Source organism: Gymnoscopelus braueri (genome assembly GCF_963280865.1).
Source record: "Gymnoscopelus braueri genome assembly, chromosome: 12".
Taxonomy (NCBI): Eukaryota; Metazoa; Chordata; class Actinopteri; order Myctophiformes; family Myctophidae; genus Gymnoscopelus; species Gymnoscopelus braueri.
This window is the reverse complement of record NC_137614.1, coordinates 10311866-10330206: the sequence shown is the minus strand read 5'-3', so window position 1 is coordinate 10330206 and position 18341 is coordinate 10311866. Positions and strand designations below refer to the sequence as shown.

The following is an 18341-nucleotide window of genomic DNA, read 5'->3' as shown; positions in this document are numbered from 1 at the left end:
CCGTCCTGTGAGTGCATACGTGAAGAAACGACAGCCCTTAAAGGATGTGGTTGAATCTGAGAGAACGAGGAAGAGCGAGAGGGGGTAGAGGAACGCACTGAGAGCTCTGGCTCTGTGAACAACCATACATATCCACAGGTGACAACAAAACCAAAAGGAGGGAAATCTATTAATTTTTTTTGCCAATTCCATTTTTGAGGAGAGTCATTACTCTGTGAGAATCAATGCATTGATGAGCAACAACGACCGAGAAGATGGAGATAGAGGAGGCTGGACACACTTCCTGGTATGATGCTGCTGGTCTTTTTAGTTTATATGAATTGAATACCATGAGTTGACACAGATAAACGCTTGTTTGTCTTGGTGATTAAAAAATTACAAAATCTTTTTTAAGCTGGTGCATAATAGTGCAGGCTGGTGTTGTTGGTGACGTAAGGCAGACGGTGGATTGAAATAATTGTAACATTTTACTGCGTCAAAGGATTTCCTTTATTTTTATTTGTCATTGTCCTGGTGGAAGTTTGCATGCTGTCCTCCTGGTCCCGTTTGGATCTATGAATTTCTTGTCAAAGAACATGTCAAATGATAATATGTTGACTGGCTTCTGGCCCTCATCTGTGGTTGTTGCGGTTCACTAGGTCTGGGAGGACGAGAGACTTTGAAAGCTATGACCATGCTGGGGTAAGTTCCTCTTGTCTGAATTTTCTCCCCCTTTCCCCTCTCTTGCTTAATTCTAGCAAAGTTCTGCTCTTTCACGTGCTCATCAATTCATTTTCACACTCATGTCTGTCTGTAGAAGAAGAGAAAACAGGAGCCAGGCACTGACCATGTATACAGAATCTCAGAGGTGGGTAATAACGTCTGAGAAAGGCTGTGTTTCTGCAGTCTCTCTCGCCCATCTCTCTAGTGCCTTAATCTTCATTTCTCTATCTCTGTAGCTAACGGAAGTTAGTCAACCTTGGTTACCACAGTGCCGAGTGCAAAGCTTAAAAAAGTGCTCTGTGGTGCACTCGTTAAAGGTCTCCTCCTTTATTCAAGAACGGAACATCTCTTGAGTAAATGCTTCTTTAGCCTTGGACCAAGACTGTCGGAGATGTATTTGACCAATTCTGACATCTTGAGTGTCTCTGACGAAGACTCACAAATGTTAGAATCGATAATTTTTTTTATCTCTTGACAGTCTGTCCAAGGCTAATGCTTGCTTGCTTCTTATAACCTTTGCAGTATGCTTTCATTCTTCAGTCTCCCTGCCTGTATAGCAGATCTACAAGCTCACAATGTGTCACGATGCGACTCATTGTGAGCTTGTAGATCTGTTATTTTCAAAAGATTTTTTTATAAATGATGAACTTGTGAAATGGGACATTCTGCATAATGAGTACTTTTACTTTTGGTACTTCAAGTATATTTTGATGCCAATACTAAGTAAATTGATTACCGGACCTTAACTTGTAACAGTATTTCTACACTGCAGTATTGATACTTTTACTTAAGTAAAAAATGTGTACTTTTTCCACCACTGTTAGTTATGTACATATTTCCAATATTCCACATCGAAAGTGAAACTTTATGTTTTCCTTGGATCGAGCTAGTACAACTATTTACAACTTTTATTGCATCACAGATCTATTTCTGTTTATTATGGTGAAGTGTCAATTGGTTAAGTGATAGTTCAGCAGCTGATGTGGTTAGTGTGGCAAACAGGCAGACATCTTGTATTGTAATACACAGACACGGCTTCACACCATGCCTCTTTGAAAGGTTCACACAGGAACTGAGAGCTCTGCACCCTGCAGCACTTCCTCTCCTTTCTCGACATCTTTCTGTCCTCTTTCCTGATCGTCCGCCATTTTTCTCAAACATCATGCCTTGCTTTCCATAATATGTAATTATACGCAGAGTCTTAAGTCAACAAAGTATATTGATTTAACCCATTAAAAAAATGGGAAAGCATTTGTGTCATTTTAAGATTTTTTAGTTGGCTATTCAAAAATAACAGATATACAAGCTCACAGCGCGTCACTTGCGTGCCACGCTGCGAGGTTGTACATTGCTATTTTTGAACATTTTTTAAAAATCTTGAAAGTTTGAGAATTACTTTGTCCAATCGGCCTCATATCTTTAATGGCATTCGGACACTTTCTATTCCAACCAATGCATTCAATGAAAGCCCTCCTTACACACACACACACACACACACACACACACACACACACACACACACACACACACACACACACACACACACAGCTGCTCTATAACCTTCCACTGTGTGCGTGTGTGCGTGAAGTGATTATTGTTAGTGACTGTTTTATGTTATCAGGATGACGAGGAGGACCAAGATGATGAAGAAATGAATTCGGACATGATGAAGGACTCAGAGGTGAGATACTCACATCTAAAGATCAGCTCTTAAGGCCCTTGCCCCTTGCACATACATTCTATTTTATTTGTACATAAAAAACTAAAACGGATGACAAACATTTCAAAGGAATACATGCTTCTCTATGACATCTTGCACACCTACTCTGAAGTAGCTTTCCGACAAGTGGATGTGGCAATGAGTCATCGTTTTCAATCGAACACAGTTGGATTTCTGTTATTTTTTTTGCTGTGTTAAAAAACTTCTGATTACAGTAAATTAACTCTTTAACCCATTCAATCCGGGAATGCATACTGTGTCATTTTAGATTTTTGTTGCTATAACCATTATTTTATACTTTGGGCTATTCAAAACGATTTTTCAAAAACAATTACAGATCTACAAGCTTGTAGATCTGTAATTGTTTTTGAAAAATCGTGAAAATGTGTGCAAATCTTTGAATATATATATATTTTTTAAAGCAAACATTTTTAACTCAAATCTTTGCTTCTGGGGATTCTACAAATGTCTTCTAAATCCTAACAGTTTTCTTTCTTTTTTTTTAACTTTTTTATTAACTTGCTATAATATCAGTGGTTCTCAAACTTTTCATGTCAAGGACCACCCAAAATGATATGTATTTGTCCACGGACTCCCCCATCTCAAAATATTTTGTTCCGGGGACCCCCAGAAGCAAAGATTTGAGTTAGAAATGTATATATATATTCAAGGATTTGCACACATTTTCACGATGTGTTTTTCAAAAATTGCAGATCAACAAGTTCATAGCACGGGCCGCGTGTTCATATACTATGAGCTTGTTGATCTGCTATTTTTTAATAGCCAAAGAAATCTTAAAATAACACAGATGCGTTCCCGTTCTTAATCGATTAACGATGATTCTACATTATCAAGTCATTTTATTAGTATAGCTCATTTCATGTCGGTGCAAAAGTCAATGTGCGTCACATTAAAATACAACAATAGCAGCATATTATGCCAACGTGGCCAAAATATACAGTGACCACAGACCACCCTATAACTTCCCACCCAAACACATACAGAAATCATTTAAAAGTCCCTCTCATCCACATCCACATGGCACAGCATTAACCACCAGCATCCCTATTCTGGGCATGTTATAATAGGCACACATTCTGCAAAAATGGATAAACATTCGTTGGTAGAAAATCTATGAACACACAAACAACATATTATTGCCACACATTGTTCAGCAATACCACACACACAGACACGCGCATACATAAGCACACACTTTCTAACCATCAAAGGCCAGGGAAAATAGAAAAGTCTTAAGTCAGACACAGATCTCAGGGTAGGTCCATAGGGATCATATGCATCCTCACCAGACCTAGTTTTGACTTTTAAGTTTGGCTATGAGCAGTCAGGCCTGTCGGTCAGCAGACTGACTGTTGTTGTTGTTGATGAACGTTTGATGTCTTTCTAGGAGCCCAGTAACAAAAGGGTTAAACCTGTGGTGAAGTCCAATAGCACGACGGGGGTCATAACCCATGCGAAGACCCCAGCCCTGAAACGCTTTGGACTGTCCATTTCGGTAAAGCACACCCAAACACTTAAGCTTGACCTACTATAGACGTTGTTGCACAATTTCACACACTGAAAAACATCCGCTCTACAAGCTCACAATGCGTCACACTGGCTGCGAGCTTGTAGATCGTTATTTTGGGCGCGCAACTAACTACAGCAGGGGTCTTCAACGTTTTGTCAGCCCAAAGGGCCCCTTAGCTGAGAGAGAGATGAAGCAGGGACCCCCACCACTACATATTGTATAAATTGTGTTGCAGATTAAACTTTGAGGACCCCCTAGGGGTCCCGGACTCCCCGTTGAAGACCCCTGAACTACAGTGTAAATCATGCAGGCATCAAGCACATTACAGCACAGTACTACATAATTCCCTGTATGTGCGGCCATTATTTCAGTCTTTCCTCCACCATTGCAGCGCTCCATCAGCTTTCGTACAGAAGCGCGACCTTTGCCCCCGGCTCCGCTGCGCTCTCGCCAGAAGGCCTCGTCGTTTCCACGGAGACGCTCCAGCCAATGCTGGAGCGACACGGCGGGGAAACACGACCTCACCGCCAAGGAGATCAAGCGCCAAGAGGTACAGCAGACACATTCAAAGAGTTCACACACAGCAGGGGCCAAACTAATTGGCAGTGGTGTAAAGTAACTTAATACATGTACTCAAGTACTGTACTGTACTTATTTTTACTTTACTGGAGTATTTCCAATTTTCATTACTTTTACTTCTACTCCATCTCAGAGGCAAATATTATACTTTAGCTCCACTCTAATTATTGGAAAACTTTAGTTACTAGTTACTTTGAAAAACCACTTCAGACCTATTATACATACTTAGGCAGTTTGAAAATAGCAGAACTACAAGCTCACAACGCGACATGTTACCCACCGAACCCACTGACCTAAATATGGGTGCCTGCTTTGTGGGTGCAGTGTGGGTGTGGCCAGCAGCAATGCCTGCTGTCTTCACTTCTCTGAAGCAACTCTCTGCAGGAGATTGTGAAAGAGGATGTGAGCTGGCACCAGAAGCCTCACTTCCTGTTTGAAGCAATCAGCTGTGAAAACTCACTGCATGTTAAAGAGAGAGAGAGAGAGAGAGAGAGAGAGAGAGAGAGCGTGTGTGTGTGCGTGCCTGTGTGTATGCCAGTGATGGAAGAAGTACTCACATGTTTTACTTAAGTAAAACTATCAATACTGCAATGTCTACTTGTAACTCTGTTACCGCTGGCGTAGAGGTCCGGGCACCTAGGCTATAATGTAGCCTGACAGCGCATCGCGGGTTCGAGTCACGTTCCCGACGAGCTATGCTGCATGTCTCTCTCCCATCTCGCTCTCCCCCATTTCCTGTCAATCTCTACTTTCCACTATAGATAAAGGCAGAAAAGCCCCTAAAAAATATCTTAAAACATAAATAAATAAAGAAGTCCCATAAAAATGCACTTGATCAAAAGTACAAAAGTACTCTACAGGCTCACAATGTGTCGCCTCGCAACGCATTGTGAGCTTGTAGATCTGCTATTTTATATACGGCTGAAGTGGTTAGTGTGTATTGTAATAATAGTCAAAACAAGTTACTTTGTTACTAGTTACAAAGTAGCTAGTAACTAAAGCTGTCAAATAATTGTAGTGGAGTAAAAGTGAAATATTTTCCTTTGAGATGTAGTGGAGTAGAAGTAAAAGTATTGAAATTTGTAAATACTGAAGAAGGTAAAAATACCTACTAAAATAAGTACACTACTGGAGTACATGTGATTAGTTACTTTACACCACTGTGTGTGTGTGTGTGTGTGTGTGTGTGTGTGTGTGTGTGTGTGTGTGTGTGTGTGTGTGTGTGTGTGTGTGTGTGTGTGTGTGTGTGTGTGTGTGTGTGTGCGCGTGCCACGCGCACTATGCGGGGGGCCTGGGTATATGTATGCATGTGGTTTGTTGTGAGTGGGAATTGTGGATGTGGGAAGTGAAGTGTTTCAATGTTGACGTGTGTTTGGTCCACTGCAGATCATCTATGAGCTGACTCAGGGAGAGAGACAATTGATTGAGGACCTCAGCCTGGTAAAGAAGGTACTTACATTAATCCATTTGATTAATTTGCTCTATTTTACTTCTATCTGTCACGGAACAAACCCTGCTCAGCGCCCATCTGCTCATCTAATTTGATTTGATTTGATTTATTTGTCACAATTAAAAGACAAGAGGAACCCCAAAAGGGGCTTAAACAAGGCCTCTACCTGCATATCGTTGCCGGGCAGAAACCTCTTTAACTTTTTGTGTTTTTTTTTTAAATTAACGTCCTACTTGATCATACTACAGCGTCACACAAAAGTATCAAAAGTAGCAGATCTACAAACTCGAAATTCCAGTCTGCTACTTTTGCTGTTTTATTTATTTTTAACCCTGAAAAGTAACAGTTTTGGACAGGTTTCCACCCGATAGAGACATATATAACATTAACTCTTTAACTGCCAGAGTAATAGTGTAATGGTGTTACGCTACTGCCAGCGAAAACGAGCGATTTTATCAACCTTCGAAAAATCATGGAATATTTTCTGTGAATGCTATCCGCACGGTGATCCCCTCATTACACACACAGGGGTCTCGTAGAATGGGGGGGGGGAATTATCCGATAGTGGTAATCCGTTCCATAGTTGTGGCAAGTTGAAAATAGCATGTTTTGCCAAAAATATATAGTGGAGAAAAAAAAGTACACAGGAGCCGAGATAGAGATTTTTTAAGCAATAAGTTAACCAGGGAGTGAATGGAGCAGCACATCTTCGGATGCCGTTATCTCTGGTTCTTTGAAAAAAATAAAAAGAATAACAAATTTAAAAAAAATCTAAAACAATATTTTTTTTCCATTTTCTTTCTTCCAAAACTCTGGTGAAAGCTGGTTACTAAATAAAAAAACTAAAAAAAGGATAAAGCAAACTGTAATCTCCTTGTACTCTATGTGCCTCCAGGTGTACTATGAGCCCATGTTAACTGTTCTACTCTGTGTGCTGTCAGGTGTACTATGAGCCCATGTTAACGCTGGACATCCTGACAGAAAGTGAGCTGGGTCATATCTTTGGAACTCTGGACAGTCTCATACCCCTCCACGAAGGTACAACTCTATTTTACCATTATTTTATACTTTGGGCTATTCAAAAATAGCAGATCTACAAGCTCATAGCGCGGCACAAAGTGCCGCGTTACGAGCTTGTAGATCTGCAAATGTTTTTGAAAAATCGTGACAATTTTACTTATGTTGCTATATATCAAGGACCACCCAAAATTATATGTATTTGGCCGAGTTCCAGGGACCCCCTTAAAAATTTATCTATTCAAAGATTTGCACACATTTTCTAGATTTTAGCTTGTAGATCTGCTATTTTTGAATAGCCAAATAAATCTTAAAATGACACTGATGCGTTCCCGGTCTTAATGGGTTAACCATCTAACTCGCTCCTTATCAGTGTTGCCAGTCGAGAATCGGAGGCTTAACATTTTTGTGTTTTGCAGACTAATAGCGAAAATACCAATCTACAAGCACACAACACATGGCAATGCATCCTGCTTGTAGATCTGCTATTTTCCATTTTTGAAAGTAGCAGCATAGGAATGCCAGGTTGAAAGTGGATAAAGAACATTTTGAAATCACCAATCAGAAACATCACAGTAAAATCATAAAAATGTTGCATTTATTGTAAGCAACAGCCTTATTTGATACGCCTGTACAATTACAATTTAGGCATTTAGCAGACACAAGTAATCTACTAATAAACTAATACATAACCCATTTAGACCTGAGGCCGATTCTGAAAAACTTCAAATATTTATTCAAAAATTACAACAAATGTATTACAACGCTATATACTGTACATAGCAACAGGAACCCCAAAAGGGGTTCCCGTCCTGAAAGGTATAGTTACAAATAGGGGTTCCCGCCCAAAATGGGATAAGTAAACCAAGAACCTATCATCAGTCTAACCGTAGGCGTAGAACATCCCAAAAAATCGATAATCTGTACATTGAAACTATACACACTATAGGATGCCAGGTCAACAACGACCTGGCATCTGTCTACATAACATCTAAGTCTGTCTACATAACATCTAAGTCTGTCTACATAACATCTAAGTCTGTCTACATAACATCTAAGTTACATTTTTGCCTTTGCATAAGCCTGCAAGGTCGTCGAACTCACAATGAGTACAATACAGTAGCCACAAAGGGTAGGTAAAAAACACACCGCAATGTGGAAGCAAGCAACTTCCTGGACCCTATTCAAATGAATGAAACTCATGCTAAAATGACTCATCCTTTCAAATAGCCTACAATGATTCCCACATGTAATAATTGAGAGCTGTAACGTTACGGAAACAACAGTTGTGTCATCAGCAGAGAATTATAATGTTGTGTCAGCGTATTTAATATGTTGTATCAACATTTGTTCTTGTGAAACCAGCAGTGGTGTAAAGTAACTCAGTATATACCCAGCACACACACACACACACACACACTCTCTCTCTCTCTCTCTCTCTCTCTCTCTCACTCACTCACTCACTCACACACACACACACACACACACACACACACACACACACACACACACACACACACACACACACACACACACACACACACACACACACACACACACACACACACACACACACACACACACACACACACACACACACCCCCCCCCCCCCCCCAAGGGTTCCATTACCAGTTTCAGTCACTGTGTGTCAGTAATTTCTTCGTGTATTTAGGTTATTTGTCATATCTGCCCTGTGCAACTTCAAAGCCTAAATGTAATTTGTATTCATATGATCCAGTGTTCAACGTCAAAAACGCAATTTAATCGTTAATCGCAAGTCTTTACCATGGTCTTTGCTCCAAGTACAGATGTAGCATTCCATTCATACAGTATACATGAAAAGCCAAACCGGATCCTGAATCAGCAGCCAGTGGGAATTTAGTAAATTCATGCTGGCTTTATTGATCGTACATCGTACAGAGGGTAAAATTATCGTACAAATACGGTAATTATCGACCACCTGGCAACACTGATCCCTATCGAACCTCAAACAGAAACACGTGTCGTTCTAACTGTAAATCACATTTCTCATGAAATCTTCTGACCTTTTGTCAAGCAACAATTACAGGACAGCACTCTGTATTATTGTTCAGTCGTTGCTGTGATCATGTGTTTCAAAGAATTATGTTTTTTTAAATATAAATCTGTTTTTAGCACTAGAGTAATATTGCTAGCATTGTCGTCTGACCTATAGTCCATAGTGGTCTACTACAGCAGTGGTTGTCAAAGTGGGGTCCGGGAACCCCCAGGAGTCTTTGAGGGGGTTCATTTACAGATCTCTAACTCTGTTAGAGTTGTGGGAGGTCCGTGGCCTAATCATGTATACCAAACGGGGTGTTCTTGAAATTAAGATTAAAAAGAGAACCACTGGTCTACAATCTGACTACATGGTAAAAATAAATCAATTTTTTACTCTGAGATGGATTTTTACTGTGCATTAATCTGCTTCCCTGTTCATGCACACAGACCTCCTGACTCGCCTTGAGAAGCTGAGAGGATCAGAGAAGACGGTGGGAGCGGTGGGGACCACTCTGATGAACTGGGTGAGACCAAACGCCGTGCGGGAGAGAGGAAGTACACAACTGAACCTCTTTCCACTTCCTGTGTGTGTGTGTGTGTGTGTGTGTGTGTATATGAACTGTGTGAGACCAAACGCCATGCGGCAGAGGAAGTACACAACTGAACCTCTTTCCACTTCCTGTGTTTGTGTGTGTGTGTGTGTGTGTGTGTGTGTGTGTGTGTGTGTGTGTGTGTATGAACTGTGTGAGACCATGCGGCAGAGGAAGTACACAACTGAACCTCTTTCCACTTCGTGTGTGTGTGTGTGTGTGTGTGTGTGTTCCATTTTGTACAGTCTCAGAGTTAAATGAACACTGAGGAGAGGGGGAAGGGAGGGAGAGTGAGGGAAAGCGGGCAGAGGTCAGTGCAATAACTGAGTTTTGGCACAGGTGTCGCAAATAACAGTATAGTATATATCTTTAAACATTTTAACAACACAAATCTTGCATGGCGGTCCCTGCTGGCTTAAAATGTTTTCTGATGGCGGTCCGTGGGCCGAATACATTTTAATTTGAGGGTGTGCTTGACATGAAAACATTTGAGAATCACTGATCTAAAGCTGTGTTGATTTTGACAGCACATTTTGATTTAGTTTTAGTCATATTCTTTTGAATAAAATTCATATTTTAGTCATCTGAAATGTTTTAGTTTTAAATGTTTTTTGTCTAGTTTTAGTCGACTAAATATAAGATTATAGTCAACTAAATCTACAGTTGATTTAGTCGACTAAAATGTATGTTGGCGGTGCCTTGATGGCGTCGTAATGGCTGATTTTACACTTGGTTGCATGCTGAAAATAGCCGATCTACAAGCTCACAACGCGTTGTGCTGCGACTCGTTGTGAGCTTGTAGATCTGCTATTTTCAGAACGCAACACCCAAGCGCAACCAAACATGAAATGACGTGTCTTAATTCTACTGGATCTCTTCTCCACTAGTCCCTCCCTAAAAAAAATGTTTAGTTTTTATTTGTTGACGAAATTGTCAATATATTTAGTCGTAGTTTCAGTCACGATAGCTTAGTTTTTATTTAGTTTTAATTTAGTATTCGTCAGTGAAAAAAGAACATTTTTTGTCGTAGTTTTAGTCGACGAAATCAACACTGACCTAAAGACATCATTGGCTTTTTCTGTCTCTCTCTCCATCAATCATCTTGGGCTCCATCAGTTCCCGTGCTTGGAAGCCTACGTCACCTACTGCTGCAACCAGGTTGGTGCCAAGGCGCTGCTGGACCTGAAGAAGCACGACAAGCGGGTGGAGCACTTCCTGCGTCTGTGTCAGGAGTCCTCCTTCAGCAGGAAGCTGGACCTGTGGAACTTCCTGGATCTTCCGCGGAGCCGCCTGGTCAAATACCCCCTGCTGCTGAAAGAGATCATTAAGTGCACGCCCCCGGACCACCCCGACGAGGAGACCCTGCCCGACGCTGTGAGTTAATTATAGCCATGCATGGCAATACATACATACAGGAATATATGTTCCACCGCTCTCGCTCACTCTCGCTCACTCTCGCTCGCTCTCGCTCTCGCTCTCGCTCTTGCTCTTGCTCTTGCTCTTGCTCTTGCTCTTGCTCTTGCTCTCGCTCTCGCTCTCTCTCGCTCCCTCCCTCTCTCTCTCTCTCTCTCTCTCTCTCTCTCTCTCTCTCTCTCTCTCTCTCTCTCTCTCTCGCAAATTTAAGAATGTCGTTTTTGAATAAATGTTGCCACTTTTAAAGCTGAAAAATAGCAGATCTACAAGCCCACAACGCTTTGTACTGCGACACGTTGTGAGCTTGTAGATTGTACATTTTTCACGCGCACACACACACACACACACACACACACACACACACACACACACACACACACACACACACACACACACACACACACACACACACACACACACACATATTTATCTTTAGTAAACAAGAAAATATATTTTCAGGCCAGGGTACCAATTTCATCCAATCAGGAGAGAGAATTCATTCAAGATACAGAATAGGATAAACAAGTGAAATTTGGAAGTGCCGAAATAAATAAACAACCAGACAAAATTTCAACTGTTTTAAATTAGCAAGTTAATTGATTATTATTATTATGTAGGGATGAACTACATTGTTGTGTTTGTGCCGTGTTGTGCAGTTGGATCTGATCCATGACATCGTGTCCGAGGTGGACAGGAAGACGGGCGAGGCCGAGTGTCAGTTCTACAGGAAGGGTCTGTCCTACCTGGAGGAGAGCCAGAGGCTGCCAGAGATCCAGATGTCTCGCTTCATCTACTGCCATGGAGAACTCAAGAACAGCAAGGGACAGGTAGAGCCAGCAGGGGGCGTCTTTTCTCTTTCCTGAAATACACCACATTAGGATATGGGCTGATATAGACGTGGCCCTCATTTATCAACGCGGTGCAGACCAAATAATGGGCGTACGGCGAGATCACCGCAACTTTCGGCATTTATCAATATATCCTGACGTTGGATTCATCCTACCGTACGCTGAGATCTCACGTCTGGTAGAGACCAGTTGTTGACTTTGGCTGCGCCCGTTTATTCCATTGTAGACCTGCGGAGCAGCATTGTCTGACTGTCTGACAGGCATCTGGACACATAATCCACTCCTAAATGTATATCCAGGGCTCACTGGACATGCTCACTGGACGGCCTTGCACGCCGTGCCAGAACCTATTTGACCAGGAGCACACGCAGGCACACGCATAGATTTAAAACTACTTTAAATTCGCACCTCAACAAAGTTTTCCAAGGCTCCCGACTCACACCTAGCGAATTAACATAGGAATAAGCCTTGATGCATATCAATTGTCCATTGTGTGACTTGCAGTGTAGGTGTTAAGCGACGTGCGCGTCACGTCATTGAAATAGAGTGCAAGAACATACCAAATGAGCATTGCATGCCTGTGTATATCTACACTAATAAATAATCCCTGTGAAAATATAAAATTTTATAAAGTAATTTAAAAGCTCACAACGGGTCGCATCGCAACGCGTTGTGAGCTTGTAGATCTGCTATTTTCAAAATATACGAGCGCTTCTGCGAGCGCATTTTCGGGACTCCCGACCATCTTTTCATCGACAGTGAGGTGTCCAAACTTACAGTAGCTTGTCCTATGTTATGGAGTTATGTCATAGTAGACTAGAGAGTTATGTAGGCTACACAACCTGGCTGGGTTAAGGATATAAACCCGACGCTCCAATATTAACGTGGCGGCACGGGATCACTGCATTCCGCCCGAGTCTAAATGGGTATACAAACGTATTCCATTCATGGCGATGTGATTGGTATCATAATATGTCATTCATGTAGGCTACAAGCCTACCTATGTGACAACAAAGATTGTACCGCTACGGATTACATGAAAGACAAAGGTGTGTGTGTGTGTGTGTGTGTGTGTGTGTGTGTGTGTGTGTGTGTGTGTGTGTGTGTGTGTGTGTGTGTGTGTGTGTGTGTGTGTGTGTGTGTGTGTGTGTGTGTGTGTGTGTGTGTGTGAGAGAGGCGTCTGCGTGTGTGGCGAGGCGAGCGGGGGAAACTCTTTCTTATTGGCTTTTCATGCCTTTTTGGGTCGTATTCTGGTTCTTCATGTCGTGAAGTCGGGGCGTTTTGTGAATATTTAAGGGCGTGTTATTTAAATGACACTCGGTTTCAGCCGTGACATTTATCAAGGCTGCGACCCAATGTACGCTAGGATCGCCTGTATAGGATTCGTTGATAAATGTGACTTCGACTTTGGTGTATGGCCGAATATATGGAAAAATATAAGCCGGTTTATACGCTCCATTGATAAATGAGGGCCAATATCACTGCTGTCGGGCAGAAACTCCATATTCTAACTTCTTGTGTTTTCTTTTTTGTAAATTAACGCCCTACTGCTACTAAAGTAGCAGATCTGCAAGCTTGAAATGCAACGCAATTGAATGTAAAAAATAAGGCTATTTTTATTAATCAAATTTTCCATATCACGATCTCCCAGATGATATCAAGTCTCGTATCACGATATCGATATATATTACCCAGAGCTACAACCACATTGTCATTTATACCTTTCAATTATTCTTGTGCTGCAGTGGTCCTCAAACCTTTTCATGTCAAGGACCCACAAAATGACCCTCCAGAAGCAAAGATTTGAGTTACAAATGTTCGCTTTTTGAATAGCCAAAGTATAAAAGGTTAAAGTGGTTTAAATTATTGTGATACCATATTAACACCTTTTGCTGGGGATCCCCTGGAACCCCCCCCAAGGACCCCTGGGGGTCCCCGGACCCCACTTTGAGAACCAATGCTGTTTACTACTGTACTACTGTACTGTAGTACTCAAGGTCACGAAGGTCACCGTTCCATTATTGTGCCCCTTCTTTCCCTGCTTAATCTCTCTGTCTCTCATAAAGCAGAAATACAGTTGCCTGTGAATGCACAATTCTAAATATAGATGTATTTTTCCTTTGTGCTTTCTGCTGCATGGTGTGCTGCCTGCCAGCGGCTCCATGTGTTCCTGTTTGAGCTGGCTCTGGTGCTGACCCGGCCAGGAGAGGACAAGGAGGGCGGCCAGGTGTACCAGGTGTACCGGCAGCCACTTCCCAACGCCTTCCTCAACCTGGAGGACATCCCTGACGGAGAGGCCAGCGGAGGAGGGACCTTCAGAGGGGCGTTCACCGGGGGCAACGATAAAGGTGAAGCACATATGGGACGATGATCGTTATCGTTTATTGTGATAAAAAAAAAAAAAATTGTCCTCCGTCATACACTGGGATAAGTTAGATTTTGTTGAGCTGCAAATCAAAAATAGCCGATCTACAAGCTCACAGAGCTCGTAGGTTGGCTATATTTGAAATGTTTTAAAAAATCGTGAAAATGTTTTGAATAATTTACACAAATCTTCTCTTCTGGGGGTCCATGGCACTAAATATTTTCAGATGGCGGTCCGCGGCCAAATGCATAACAATTTGGGACCATGAAAAAGTTTGAGAACCACTAATAAAAATGGGAAGAGGGGGAGAACGAACAGTACAGTATAGCACATTTGAACACAAGGCAATTCAAAGTGAGCAAAACGTCAAGCATGAAGACACTAAGAGAGTAAAATAAAGAGATTATGAAGGACATTTGAATATAATAAAATAAAAAACACCCAGAAGAATAAAAAAGGCCAAACGCTGCTTCTCAACGTTTGGCTCTCATTCTGGGGACAGAAAGCAGACCTGTCCCAGACGACCTGAGAGGTCTGTAGGGCTCATGGTGTAGCACACAAGATCTGTTAAGACATTTATTTTCTATTCTATGCTTCATAAAACCAACAGTAATATTTTGACATCAATACGTTGACAGATAAAGATGAAGTACATTGACATTGTTGCTGCTTGGTGTGTGCAGTGTTAATGTCGTCGACTAAAACTATGACGAAACTAAATCAAAAATAAAATATGCATTGGTGCTGCTAACTCATTGCAGACTTTGTAATCAGGGGTGAATGTCATCCTACTACTTAATTTGACCACTTCTCTCTCTCTCTCCTCTCTCCATATCTCCCTCTGGTGGTCCCATGCAGTCAGGAACTGTTTCCGTGTGAGCAGCAGAGGGCGCTCCAAAGCCCAGTCTCACAGCCTGCAGGCCAACGACTCCTTCAACAAGCAGCAGTGGATCACGTGCGTGCGTCAGGCCATCGTCCAGTCCCGGGACAAGGGCGCCCAGACCAGCCGGCTGCAGCAGCTGTCCTCCTCCTCCTCCTCCTCGCACCCTGACCACATCCACATAGCCCACCTTAGCCTCAGCTCCTCGGACAGCGAAATGACAGACCACACCAACCGCTGACTTGATCCCATTGTTTGACCTGTTATTGATTCTCAAAACATTTTCATTTCAAGGACTCGCTCTGAGAGTGTGCGGTTCCGTTTTTTTTTCTTTCTTTCTTTTTTCGCACACTCTCAGAGTTACAGACCTGTAAAAAGGGTCCGTCTGGAACCCCCTCAATGAACCCTGAGGGTTCCCCCTGGAGGACCCCTGCTTTGAGAACCACTGGTTTACAGACTGTGGTCATTGTTGGTACATTGGCCCCAAAAAGGACTCAATTGTCTGTTTGTTTGTGAATGTTTTTTTTTTTTTGCCTAGGCAGTCACACACAATCTGTGGCAGACATTGGAGATTGGAAAACAGTATTAGCTGAATGTGAATCATGTACCTCATAAAGTGTATGCAGTGTTGTTATTTTCTATTGTTTTTTTTTAAATAAACTGACACTTTTAAGTCAAACCACATGCTCTTTGCAAAGGAAGGAAAATGTATGGCTAAGAATAGGCAGCACAACCTAGAGACAAAAGATTAGCAGATTAGCTCTCTCTCTCTCTCTCTCTCTCTGTCTGTCTTCTCTCTCTCTCTCTCTCTCTCTCTCCCCCTCCCTCTCTCTCCCTCTCATCCTCCCTCTCGCTGACACCAGTAAGAGGGCAGGGACAGGGAGAGGGAGGTAGACTTACAGAGGTAGAGCCTATACAGACATCAAGTGAAACAGTAGCCGTCCCCTTATGCATTTTTAACAGCTCAGCAGGTGATGGGAACAGTTTGGTGGGACACTTTGTCCACAGATAAAGTGACCGACTGATCAGGTGAGTGCGAATCTCTCTCTCTCTCTCTCTCTCTCTGTGTGAGCTAATGCTATATGCTTTATGCAGCATTATATACAAATCTAACTAGTTTGAAGGATCGTAGATTGTTTACTGATATGACGCTTAGAAAGGGGTATTTGTGTTGCTAGATCAATGACATGGTAAGAGCAAGTGTCTTGATTGTTGAATAGTGTATATTTTTGACATGTTTTTTTGACATTGTCATGTTACATAAGTGACCGGTGACCGTTCCCAGGGTATTCCAGGTCAGGTGTAGTATATATACTCATTCACATTCACAAGGCTTAGTGTAAGTAAGGTCCGCAGGAATGTCTTCTGGAAGAAGTGCTCTTAAAGGAACACACCAGCCTTTTTGTTGACATGTGGATCTTTTGTCACTATTTGTTATGCTTTGTCGTATGACGGCGTCCCACGCGATAAATAACAGATCTACAAAGCTCTTCGCCGCGTGTCACGTGAGCTTGTAGATCTGCCTTGCTTGTGAGCTTGTGGATATGGGTGTTGTTAGCCTACTATGGCACATTTGACCTAAATTGTGAAATCCAAGTGAGAACACTTATATCAGAATATAATTTTGATGAAGTGTGGTACGTTTTGTGCGATTGTGAGGTGTTCAGACTTTAATAACAATGACGAATAGGCCGATACATCTCAATAACGGAAAAAGACAAAAGAAAACAGCTTTGTGCAATGAAATCCTTCCAACGTAAGACAAAGAACCTACATGTCACATAAAAAAGGTCAGAACCTACATGTCAAAAACTTAAAGGGATATTTCACTTTCAAAAAAACTTTGGGTCATTTTATCGTCTACACAGGCTTTTGTGAACCCCCCAGACCGTTTTTAAGTTGCTTGATTCAGTATTTAGATATTTGATATTCATTTAATCAGACAAATCTATATTTAATCTATACAAACTCATAACTTCAAACTCCATTTTTAACATGTTAGATTCATCAAAAACACCCGTCCTTGGTTCTGGTGACTCACCCTGCCCTCCCAATACGCGAGGGGGACGTGTTTTTTTGATAACTTTTTTCATTTATTTTTTATATTTTTTTTGGAAAATGAAAAAAATTAAATACAATAAAAAAATTAAATAAAATAAATGAAAAAAGTTTTCGAAAAAACACGGCCCTCGCGTATTAGGAGGGCAGGGTGAGTCACCAGAACCAAGGACGGGTGTTTTCGATAAATCTAACATGTTAAAAATGGAGTTTGAAGTTATAATGGGTTTGTATAAGAAGGGGGCGTGTCTGATAAAATGAATATCAAATATCTAAATACTGAATCAAGCAACTTAAAAACGGTCTGGGGGGTTCACAAAAGCCTGTGTAGACGATAAAATGACCCAAAGTTTTTTTGAAAGTGAAATATCCCTTAAGGTCTGTGTTGGACCATAAATACACTGGCTCTCCAACATGCATGTTTGTTTATCTTTAACACTTATCATCAGATTTTGTTGCTTGTTTCATTCTGCTGCTTATCTGAAGCGTTTTGTTACTCTGTTTTAGTAAAGTGCTATATGCCTGGTATGAAAATACATATCAATCAATCAATCAATCAAGCTTTATTTATACAGCACAATTCAGACAAGTGTAGTTCAATGTGGTTCACAGGAAAAAGAAAGGTTTTAAAAGACAAACAAACATAGGGAGGGTTTCCAACTGTTTATCGGTCATCGTCTCTGTCGGGTGGAAAGTACAAAACTTTTCAGGATTCAAATTCAAAAGTAGCAGATCTACAACCTCAAAACGCGTTTTGAACTTTGAACAAGTATGGCATTCATTTACGGGGGAAAAAACACCACAAAAAGTTAAGAGGTTTCTGCCCCGACAGCGACTGGACTATTTATTTATCAGGGACAGTGCACATTAATCAACATGTCAGTTTTCACATCCAGGTAAATGAGCCAGAGTTAGTTTTCATCTAGTCCCCGAGCAGGCTGTTAAAAAGTGGTGATATAGTTATCCATACAAAAACAGACATCTGCACAAGACAAGTAAACATAGGACAGGAGACAGAACAATTACAGTAAAATATGAGAAGAGACACCAGTGACAAATGGAGCTGATGATTACAAATTTGGTTTGCTTCAAGCCATCTCTTAAGGTTGAACTTGAAGGTCAAATAGTTGGTCTCTCTTGCTTCAGTAGGGAGACTATTCCAGTGATGG

The 18341-nt window shown here is 41.5% G+C and overlaps 1 protein-coding gene across 4 annotated transcripts; it reads left to right on the top strand.

The window, feature by feature from the left end:
- On the top strand, positions 1 to 16887 carry arhgef3l (Rho guanine nucleotide exchange factor (GEF) 3, like). 4 transcript variants are annotated; one of them, XM_080444625.1, is made up of 13 exons: positions 1 to 300; positions 656 to 681; positions 797 to 847; positions 2324 to 2383; positions 3831 to 3938; positions 4345 to 4503; positions 5919 to 5981; positions 6924 to 7020; positions 9466 to 9542; positions 10725 to 10982; positions 11678 to 11848; positions 14025 to 14217; positions 15093 to 16887. In XM_080444625.1, the coding sequence occupies exons 1-13, from the start codon at positions 255 to 257 to the stop codon at positions 15353 to 15355; spliced, it is 1572 nt and encodes a 523-aa protein (XP_080300751.1). In that variant the 5' UTR covers positions 1 to 254; the 3' UTR covers positions 15356 to 16887. The 4 variants fall into 4 exon arrangements, with proteins under 4 accessions (XP_080300751.1, XP_080300753.1, XP_080300752.1 ...); XM_080444624.1 differs by having other exon boundaries at positions 3 to 286; positions 639 to 681; XM_080444627.1 differs by lacking the exon at positions 797 to 847.
- Positions 16888 to 18341: the final 1454 nt, after the last annotated feature.